At 39.5% G+C, this 11609-nt stretch overlaps 1 protein-coding gene across 1 annotated transcript; it reads right to left on the bottom strand.

The window, feature by feature from the left end:
* Window positions 1-5184: 5184 nt before the first annotated feature.
* LOC132047422 (uncharacterized) lies at window positions 5185-5829 on the bottom strand. Its single transcript, XM_059438471.1, has 2 exons — window positions 5716-5829; window positions 5185-5598 (listed from the first exon to the last, which is right to left on the bottom strand). The coding sequence occupies exons 1-2, from the start codon at window positions 5827-5829 to the stop codon at window positions 5185-5187; spliced, it is 528 nt and encodes a 175-aa protein (XP_059294454.1).
* Window positions 5830-11609: the final 5780 nt, after the last annotated feature.

Raw genomic sequence — 11609 nt, forward strand, 5'->3', positions numbered from 1 at the left:
AAATATACTTTTACGTGGATGGTGCTTTAAATGGACTTATTTTAGAGTCGCCATCTAATTTTTAGGAAATTAGGAAAATCAGTTTGAAAAGGATTCATTTAAAGCAGTTTAAGTTTTAAAATAATACTAATCTAACCAAAGTATGGGTAAGGCTTCTGGTGATCCCTCGGGGAAGGTGTTAGGCACCCCGGTATTAAGGATCCGCTCAATTGCGGTTTACCTACGGGTTCTAACAATTTGTCTATGTAGATTTAAATTGGTTGTGATAAAAATAGTTTTTTGTTTATATAACCACAATTGGGAACTAATCATTTATGCAAAAATACCACGTTTCAAAAATCAAAAATAGTGAAATTTTGCCCAAAATTGGCGTTTAGGGTGTCGGACTAGAACACTTAGGGGTCGTTTGGTTTGAACACAAGTTATGATGGGATTAATTATGTTCGGATAAATTATACCCGGATTATTTATGTTGGGATTAGTTATCCTGATATTATTTCTTATTGATTGTTTGGTTTGTTATATTAAAAGTAACATGCATTGCATAAATTTTAAGAAATTTTTATTTTTTTACAAAAATATCCGCCACCTTATGTAGTAGAAAAAGGGTTTTGAGAACCTCAGGGCTATTTTAGTCGACTTCATTGTTTTATCCCTGGATAAGTGATCCCAGGATTACGATTCCACCCTCTGATAGGTATAAGTTATCCGAGCACTAATTTTAATCCTGGAATAACTTATCCCATGATTAGTAACCAAACAAAGGATAAGGTGGTACTAAATTTTTATCCCATCACTATTTTTACTTATCCATCATACCAAACCATCCCTTAGGCTAATACCCGAACGCTCTTAGCCTAAGTAGGATTCTACGTAAGTCCACCCAAAAAATAGTTTTGAAAAAAATATTTTTTATAGTATAGAAAAATAGTTTTAAGAAACTAATTTAGGCATACTATTATAGTCCATATAGTATTCTACATAGTCCAATTTTATATTTCCATCTTTTGTTAAGTTCTAGTCAAATTCTATTTTTTAGTCTAAGTTTAAATGATCATAATTAGTCCCACAAGTAAGCAAACTTTACTTAGGCAGGGCTTCGTTACCCTTTCGTGCGCTCTTTTGCGCTGTGATTCCTTCATACTTCTTCTTCACTTGGCTTATTGTCAGTGCCCTGTTTTAAACATTCTAGCAAAGGAGTTAGTATAAAACATCCATGCTTGTTTGTTCCTGCACCCACAGAAATTTTTTTCAGTTTCCTATATGTCAACCGCTCTCCCGGCGCATGGACTTCCTCGGTTCACATTTTGGCAGGAAAGGATGCTCAGTTTCCTTAAAATCTTTTGTTTTCTAGCAGAGATGAATTTTTTTTTTCTTTGGCGGTCATTTTGGAAAATATATGCATATTTTGTTATATTATATAATATTTTTCATACGCCTCTTTTAATATCATGACATTGGTTACACACACAAGGTCTTCTGCCTCTTTCCTCCTTCTGAACTTGAGTTGTAAAATTTTCGAAATCCTTTCGAAAATTTTTCCCTAGTTTGTGTACGTCTTTGTTCCAACTCGAGTCTCGCTATGTCGAAGGAATTTTTGAGACCCTCTCAAAAAATTTGCCCAGTGTAAGTGTGTACTTGTCATTTCATGATTTCACCGCGCTTGAGGGATTTTTCAGATCCTTCTCAAAAATTCTGCCCCAGTTTCCTTGTAGGGTTACCTTTATCTTTCTCTTGCTGAATCATTTCTGAAGTTTCCTAAGGTTTAATGGAAATTTTGTTTGGAATGACCGAGCTCGGGAGAGCGTCTACGTATCATGTTTCGAGAATCAGGTCAAAAAGTAATCGGGGTAAACATATTGGAATATTTTGGTGAGATCGAACTCAACAGAGCGCCTACATATCCCAGAATGGGAATCAGGTCATGACGTAGTTCAACATACATAATTTTGGATTTTTGGGTTAAAGCGATCGAGCTTGGAAAAATGCCTACGGATCGGGCTGTACGTTCCCGGCATTATTATATGATATATGGATCGGGCCGTACATTCCTCGGCACTATGACCTATGTATATCATACGCCCTCAGAGGCATTTTCAGTAAGCAGAGATATACAAATATGTTCAGATAGTCAGACATATAGATGCATTCATACAGATGTATTCAGTCAGTCAGTTTAGCTTTTGATTTTCAGAGTTTCTTCATGAATCCTATGTGTATGTTACTTTTTTGCCTTACATACTCAGTAAATTATCCGTACTGACTCCCCTATTGTTCGGGGGGGCTGCGTTCATGCCCGCAGGTTCAGATAGCCAAGAAGATAGATCGCATCCTTAGGTTGCTTCTCCAGCTGGATAGCTGAGCACTCCTCTCTTGCCGGAGTTGCCGTCTAGACCGGGTATATGTTTTGATATATATAGGTAGGGCAGAGGCCCTGTCCCGTCCATAGTATGTCCAGTATATCAGTAGAGGCTCATAGACGCTTATTCTCAGTCAGATAGTGTGGCCCGCTCAGCACATGTTTGGTTACATAGTTTTATCAGGTAGCCTTGTCGGTACGGTACCCCGATTCAGTTTAGTGATGCATGTATATATATCTTTTGAGGGCTATGACCCTCCAGTTTATGATATCTATTAATTAGCAGATCATGTTGTGAGCGCCCTCGGGTGGCCCAGAATGAGCATGAGCAGGTATTTTCTGTATGTTTTGTGGCATCTAGGAGTTCAGCTTCTGGGTGTCCGTCATAGTCCTCTAGTTGGGCTGTGACAGTAAAATCTTGCCTTCTTTACTTACTGCACGAGGGGAAGAATACCTGCCTGTCTTCAGGGTTAACATCTACCAAAAGGACTGGACTCCATTGTGAATAACGGCATTTCAATACCGATATAAATGCGTCATTTTAAATTTTTTAGATTTTTGGACGTCCACTCAGCAGATACATCAAGGGAAGCCATGCGATGTCTAGGCCGGGGTCTCAATACCTTGATACAATACTGTTTAGTGGAGACCCAGCTTTTGGTACCGTGATTATATCCTTCAGTAGTCTTAAAATTTTCTTTTGTAAAAATCTTCGTGCTCTGCAAAAATGAACAAACTTATCAGCGTAAAGCAAAAGTTACTTAGGGAGGGCTTCATTACCCTTTCGTACACTCTTTTGCCCTGCTATTCCTTGACGCTTCTTCTTCACTTGGCTCATTGTCATTACCTTGTTTTAAACATTCTAGGAAACGAGTTAGTAAAAAAAATCCATGCTTGTTTGTTCCTGCATCCACAGAAAAATTGGTCAGTTTCCTATAAGGTTGACCGCTCTCCCGGCATATGGACTTCCTCCGTTCACATTTTGGCAGGAAAGGATGCTCAGTTTTCTTGAAATCTTTTATTTTCTAGCAGAGCTGGAAAAAAATTGGCGGTCATTTTGGAAAATATATGCATATTTTGGTATATTATATAATATTTTACATACGCCTCTTTTAATGCCATGGCATAGGTTACTCAAACAAGGTCTTCCGCCTCTTTCCTCCTTTTGATCTTGACTTGTGAAATTTTAGAATCCCTTTCGAAAAATTTTCCCCAGTTTGTGTACATCTTTGTACCAACTCGAGTCTCGCTATGTCGAAGGAATTTTTGAGACCCTCTCAAACATTTTTCCCCAGTGTAAGTGTGTACTTGTCATTTCTTGATTTAACCGCGCTTGAGGGATTTTTCAGATCCTTCACAAAAATTCTGCCCCAATTTCCTTGTGGGGTTACCTTTATCTTTCTCTTACTGAATCATTTCTGAAGTTTTCTAAGGTTTATTTGGAATTTTGTTTAGAATGACCGAGCTCGGGAGAGCGCCTATATATCCCGTTTCTGGAATCAGATCGAAACGTAGTTCGGGGTAAACATATTGGAATTTTTTGGTGAGACCGAACTCAACAGAGCACCTACGTATCCCAAAATGGGAATCAGGTCATGACGTAGTTCAACATACATAATTTTTAATTTTTTCTTTAAAGCAATCGAGCTTGGAAAAATGCCTACGTATCCCCTTATAAGTATAGGGAATCAGGTCCTTGCATAGTTCGTGCTTAAATTTGGATTTGTTTTTTTCTAAAAAAAATGCAAAATTACAAGCAAAGGAAGTGTAATCAAAGCAACATAAACTATAAAAACTGTGGATCTTCGCAGTCGTCTTCTGCTTCACACGTAGTATCTCTTGATGGCATCTGAATTTATTGCTCTTGGACACTCCTGACCATCCATTTTAGCAAGTACCACAGCTCCTCCTGATAGTACCTTTCGTACCATATAGGGGCCTTGCTAACTTGGTGCGAACTTTCCTTTGTATTCTTCTTGATTAGGGAATATTCTTTTGAGCACCAATTTCCTGATTTGAAACACCCTAGTTCTCACATGTTTGTTGTAGCTCGCGCTATCCTTTGTTGGTATAGTTGACCATGGCAAACAGCAATCATCCTCTTTTCATCTATCAGAGCCAGTTGCTCATACCTCTTGCGGATCCATTTCGCATCGTCCAACTCAACTTCTTGTATTATTCGAAGTGAAGGGTACTTCGGCTGGTATTACTGCTTCAGTGCCATACACCAACAGGTACGGAGTGGCTCCAGTTAAAGTCCTGGCAGTAGTGCGGTATCCCAGTAATGCATAAAGTAATTGTTCATGCAAGTCTTTGTAGTTATCAATCATCTTTCAGAGGATTTTCTTGATGTTTTTGTTAGCGGCTTCTACAGCCCCATTCGTTTGTGGTCGGTATGCGGTTGAATTCCGTTGAGTGATTCAAAACTGCGCACACATGTCTTGCATCAATTGGCTATTCAGATTGGCCCCATTGTCTGTTATGATTGATTCTGGGATGCCAAATCGACATATGATGTTATTACGCACAAAGTCTGTGACCACTTTCTTTGTCACCGATGAATAAGATGTTGCTTCCACCCACTTGGTGAAGTAGTCTATGGCGACCAAAATGAAACGGTGTTTGTTTGGCGCAGCTGGCTCAATTGGTCCTATGGCATCCACGCCCCAAGCGGCCAATGGCCAAGGTGACGTCATAACATTCAGTTATGTTGGAGGAACCTTTATCAAATCTCTGTGAATTTGAAATTTGTGGCATTTCTGGATAAACTTGCTACAATCATTCTCCATGGTCATCCAAAAGAGTACCCTATTCTTAAGATTTTCTTAGCCAGTACGAACCCGTTCATGTGAGGTCCGCAAGTTCCAAAGATGCACTTCTTCAAGCAATTTTGTAGCTTCGACGGAGTCAACACAACTAAGCAATCCCCAATCTGGAGTTCTTTTGTACAGGACATTCTTGTTGAGGAAGAAACCATTTGCTAACTTCCTAATAGTCCTCTTCTGATTTAAAGTGGTTCCTTCGGGATATTCTCCTTTCTCCAAGAACATTTTAATGTCGACGTACCAAGGTTTTCCATCAGTCTTAGCCTCTACAAAAGCACAGTGGGCTGGTTGATCTCTGATTTCAATTTTGACCGGATCAATGTATCTACTGTCGGGATGCTGAATCGTGGATGCTATTGTTGCCAATGCATCGGCAAACTCGTTCTGGTTTCTTGGTATGCGTTTGAACTTGACCTCTTAGAACCGATCAGCGAATGTTTGCACAAGTCCAACATATGGTATGATCTTTTCATTTTTGGTGGCCCACTCTCCTCGAAACTGATGAATTAGCAAATCTGAGTCGCCGATTACCTGAAGATCTTTCACATCCATGTCGAGGGCTAAACGTAAAACCAAGATACATGCTTCGTACTCAGCCATGATGTTGGTGCAATTGATAATTGTTCTCATATTCTTCTTCGACATCTATCAACCCTTCTGGTTCAGTTATCTCTTCCTCTTGATCGTCATTTTGTTCGTCGTCATTTTTGCTTGTTTCGTAACATGTCATGACATTATTTGTGGCCTCTGTATTATTACTGTAAAATAAAATAACACAGTTATTAATCATGTAAAAGCAATTTTAAATGCGTATTTATATATAATCACACATATATATATATATACATATATAGGTATAGTAAAATGATTTTGTCTTTATTATAAACGTTGAGGCGTTTTCATTGAAATTGTTAAAAAGAGCGATACAAACCGTGGTCCTGACTCGGAATGGAACATCGAGCCATTTCTGTTATTAAACAATACATAAATAAAACATAAAAAGGCGATAAGCCGGGCCTCAAAATCGACTTTCGCCTTTTTTTTTCTGAAAATGAGCATTCATTCTACCGCAGAGTGAAAAACGGGGTAAAAGTCCATCCGTTTGTCGTCTCTCCTTGTTCAGCATAGCTAATCTCTAATACTTCAAAGCATTCTTCTATGATAGCTGCGCACTCTTCTTCCCAAAAGAACATCCTTAAACCCTCTTCTGGATCCTCGCTGTTGTGACCCAATGGGCATGCGGTGAAGGACTGGTATAAATAAGGGAACGACTTTCTCATTTCAATGGGACCTCTCGGCCTATATTCTTCTTTTTCTTCTTCTGCCTCACAAGGCTCGTATCCAACCCTAAATCGATGCTTCCCATGTTTGATACTCACTGGTTCTCTGATTCCTTGTAAGTTCTTTCCCAGACCTTTCCCGAGTTTAAACCCACTCCTTATCATAGTTGTAGCAACCATTTTATAGACCAGCGGCATAAGGATATCTTCATCATCTCCCCTACGATCTACCATGGCTAGCTCAACAAAGGTGAAAATCAGTGCCCACTGGTGACTTCTCTATGACGGGTACAGAGTTATCTGGATAGTTGTGGACACTTCCTTTGCCGTGAATCATGACTTCTTGATCATCCCAAATGAATTTGAGAGACTAGTGTAACGAAGATGCTACAACCCTGGCGACGTGCAACCATGGTCCGCCCAACAACAGGTTATAATTTGTTTTGATGTCCATGATGACGAATTCCACTACAAACTCTGCGGGGCCCATTTGTATGTGTAGATCTATTTCTCCAATTGGGTCGCTGGTCGCACCGTCATAAGATTTTACGTTGGTCCGACTCTGACAGATCTTGCCAATATCATACTCGAGTTGTTTCAGAGTCGTCACAGGGCATACATTCAACCCAGCTCCTCCATCAATTAGCACTTGAGGAATAATCTTGTCACGACACTTGACTGTTATGTGCAAAGCCTTATTGTGAGCCTTACCCTCTCTTGGTAATTCATCATCAGAAAATGACAGCTTATGTGCTCGTACAACATATCCCACTATCACGACCCAAACCGACGAGCCGTGACGAGTGCCTGATCTCTAGTGACCAAACACCCCTATACTCGTATCTAGATAATACTGAATAACAAGGGCCCATAAGTAACTCAAACAGAACTTATACTGACTCATGAAAGGATGACATCGTGAACTCTGTACAATCTGTATATATATATATATATACATATGCTCAAAGAACAGTGCAAGCCAACTAGGCCCATACATATGTTGTACACAAAAGAATAGAAGCCGACAAGGCTACATCATCTGTCAAGTACATACAACTATCTACAGACCTCTACTGGAGTATAAAGCTGTAGAGAGGATGGGATAGGGCTCCCATCATATCCATATAAACAAGTCAAAATAGCATACCAAAATGAACCGCAGCTCGGATCAAGTGGAGCTCACTGACCACCGCCGGGTAAAGTCCTCCGAGCCGGACCGCCCGTCCGTCTACCCGAGCTTGCGGCATGAACGCAGCCCCCCCCCCCCCTCCTTAGCAATAGGGAGCCAGTACGGATAATGTACTAAGTATGTAAGGCATAGAAGTAACATAAACATAAGAATCATGAACTAAATCTGAACTAAAAAACCAACTGATTGTCTGTATGCATCAATATGACTACGTATCTGTAAGTATTGGCATAAATCTGTATACTGACAATGCCTCAGTGGGCGCATAACATGCATGCTCTCAATGATAATCATGCTCATGTATATATAAGGCATAGTGCTGAGGAACGTTCAACTCGATTCATATATGATATAATAGTGCCAAGAAACGCACGGCCCGATCCATATATAATAGTGCCGAGGAACGTACGGCCCGATCCATATATCATCATCAACGTACACCAACTGATCAGGTGGTAATGCTTATATAGCACCTATTCCATTCCCTATACCCCATATACATATAATATACGCGTATATAACGCCTTATGGTCATGGTTCAATTTGCATATGTATAAATGAAGTAAATACATAGAACTCTTGGAGAGACATATGGTCATACTATCTCTGATGAACATCTTTTGAGCTAACATCATCAATATATGAAATCTCAAGACCCATGAACAGAAGGAATAATCATATACTGGATATAGGAACATCAAAGACTGAAGTACTCCTAGTTTTCTAAGAGTATAGTAATATGGAAGCTCATTTGTTCGTTCATATCATAGGATCATGCAAAAATAAAAGAAAGGATAGCCTTAACATACCTTTTCGGCCGCCTTAACTTTAACTACTTTACGCTTGTCCTCCCAAGCTCGTAAATCTATAATCAAGAAAATTTATACTATTTTTAGGCTTATCATCATATGCTTGTCTTAAGCCTTCAAATTAAATCCTTTTAGAATCTGCCAAAATTCGGGCAGCATCTCCCCTGTTTATATCCCTAGCCCGAAATCACAATAACAACAATACTAACATCAACAACATCATCATCAGTAACAGAATATTCCATAAAACATCCCAAACGATGTTTATCCGATTTCTCAACCAACAAATCCATTATATGATGATTTAATAACTTCATCCTCGTAAGTAAACCTAAATTAATATCAATAAGGAGAGATTCATACCTTGTTCTTACTAGAACAACAAGATCTTCAATATTCACCTTGAATCCAAGCTAAGATCCACCGCAATACGATACTATACTCACAACTATACGCTATCCGACCCTAAATTAATACTCCGCCAAAATTTTATAGCTAGAAAATATTCACAACTCTCAATTTTATGATATGCTCACACCCTTATATGTTTTTTGAGTTTTGGGAAATATTTTTGGGCGAAAAAAGAGGGTTTTGACCCTTATATAGGGTCGCGCCCCTAAAGTCGGTGGAACCGACTTAAATTGTAATTGTCTCTACGCCGATGTCGAGCGGTTTATTGCGTTGGAAACGCGACTTCATAAACTTCGGATTTTGTTTTGCCAAAACTCTCCATACTAAAAATATTGTTTCTCCTAGTTGGACAAAATTTGCCCCTCATATTTTCTCAAAGTCTTTCATTTCTCGATTCACTTCGACCTCCAATCCTTCGTACATATTATATGATCTTAAACCCTCATAATCACAAGATAGGCGCATATCACTCCAGTCTTTGCAATTAAAACAACTAACACCTAACGAACCTCAATGTCCAAAACTACGAGGTGTAACTTGCTCCTCCCCTTAGAAACATTCGTCCTCGAATGTTAAACTCTTAGGGATTCTACTTTCCTCTTTTCCCTTATATAATTATACCACTACCATCCTTCACAAAAGAACCTAAAATAATAATGTTTATGCTAAAATCTCACATGCTAAAATGTACAACAATATGGCCTCACACGACCAATCACTATAACTATAAATAAATCCAATACCTGGGGATAATGATGTCTCAAACTGGGCCTCTTGGAACAACGAAACAAGTGCAGGTACTTAGTCTTCATCTCCTCTTCCACCTCCCAAGTCATTTCTTCAACGTTTTTATTTCTCCCGAGTACTTTAATAGAAACCACATCCTGGGTTCGTAGCCGACAGACTTGCCTATCTAATATAGCCACAGGGATTTCCTTGTATGATAACTGCTTAGTCACCTGGATATCATCTACTAGTACGACTTTTGAGGGATCTCTTATACACCTACGGAGCATGGACATATGGAACACTGGATGTACACACTCTAAACAGAAGGTAGCTCTAGCTCATATGCTACCTTACCCACTATACGAATAATTCTATATGGCCCAATGTATCGAGGGCTCAACTTACCCTTCTTTCCAAATCTCATCACTCCCTTCACAGGAGAGATCTTTAAGAAAACCCAATCGCCTACCTCAAACTCTAGTTTACGCCTCTGATTATCTGCATAAGATTTCTGTCGACTCTGCACCACTAATAACCTTTCTTGAATCACTTTCACTTTGTCAACTGCTTTCTGTATTAAGTCTGGGCCTACTAATCGATTCTCTCCAACCTCATACCATCTGATAGGTGATCTGCACCTCCGCCCAGATAAAGCTTCATAAGGAGCCATCTGAATACGGGAATAGTAACTATTATTAGATGCAAACTTAACGAGTGGAAAATGCTTAACCCAGCTCCCCCGGAAATCGATCACACAAGCTCTCAACATATCTTCAAGTGTCTGTATAGTACGCTCCGCTTGTCCATCTGTCTGCGGATGAAATGCGGTACTAAGACTCACCTGAGTCCCTAATCCATTTTGGAAAGATTTCCAGAAGTTAGCTGTAAATTGTGCTCCTCTATCTAAAATAATGGTTGTAGAAACACCATGAAGTCGTAAAATCTCTCTAAGATAGAGCCTTGCATAATCCTTAGCTGAATAAGTAGTTTTGACGAGTAAGAAGTGGTCTGACTTTGTAAGCCTATCAACTATGACACATATTGAATCATACTTTCGCTGAGTACGGAGCAAAACTGTAATAAAATCCATATTAACTACCTCGCATTTCCATATCAGAATCTCCATAGCTTGTAACAAACCTCCAGGCTTCTGGTGCTCTATCTTAACTTACTGACAATTCGAACACTGAGTGACAAATTCTGCTATATCTCTTTTCATACCATCCCACCAATAAACTTCCTTGAGATCATGATACATTTTTATTGTGCTCGGATGAATAGAATAGTGAGAATAGTGGGCTTCCCCCATAACTTGCTGATGAAGGTCTGTAATATTAGGAACACATAACCTACCTCGATACTTGAGTACTCCATCTTTTGTGATCATGAAGGGGGTCTTTTCCTTCTGAGGAGCTGTATCCCAATAATGAACTAAAACAGGATCTTCGTACTAGCGTTCCTTTATCTCAGCTACCAAAGATGACATCACTGTATGTTGGACTGTAACTCCTGTATCACCTGAGTCTAACAATCGAACTCCAAGGCTATCCAACTGACAAACTTCGCGAACTACCTCTCTTTTCTCTGGCCGCACTTAAGATAGGCTACCCATGGACTTACGACTAAGAGCATCAACTACTACATTGGCCTTCCCAGGATAGTACAGGATATCAACATCATAATCTTTTAACAACTCCAACCATCGCCTTTGACATAAGTTCAAGTCCTCCTGTTTAAGGATGTACTGAAGACTCTTATGGTCGGTATAGATTTCAACGTGAACACCATATAAGTAGTGCCGCCACATTTTCAAGGCATGGATCACTGCAGCTAACTCAACATCATGAGTTGGATATCTTCTCGCGCTTCTTCAGCTATCTGGAGGCATAAGAAACAACCTTACCATGTTGCATTAATACACAACCCAATCCAGTACCTGAAGCATCACAGTATACCACATAGCCATTTCTTCCCTCCGAAAGAATCAAGACGGGTGCTGAGGTCAAT

This window comes from Lycium ferocissimum, chromosome 2 (genome assembly GCF_029784015.1).
Source record: "Lycium ferocissimum isolate CSIRO_LF1 chromosome 2, AGI_CSIRO_Lferr_CH_V1, whole genome shotgun sequence".
In the NCBI taxonomy this organism is placed as follows: Eukaryota; Viridiplantae; Streptophyta; class Magnoliopsida; order Solanales; family Solanaceae; genus Lycium; species Lycium ferocissimum.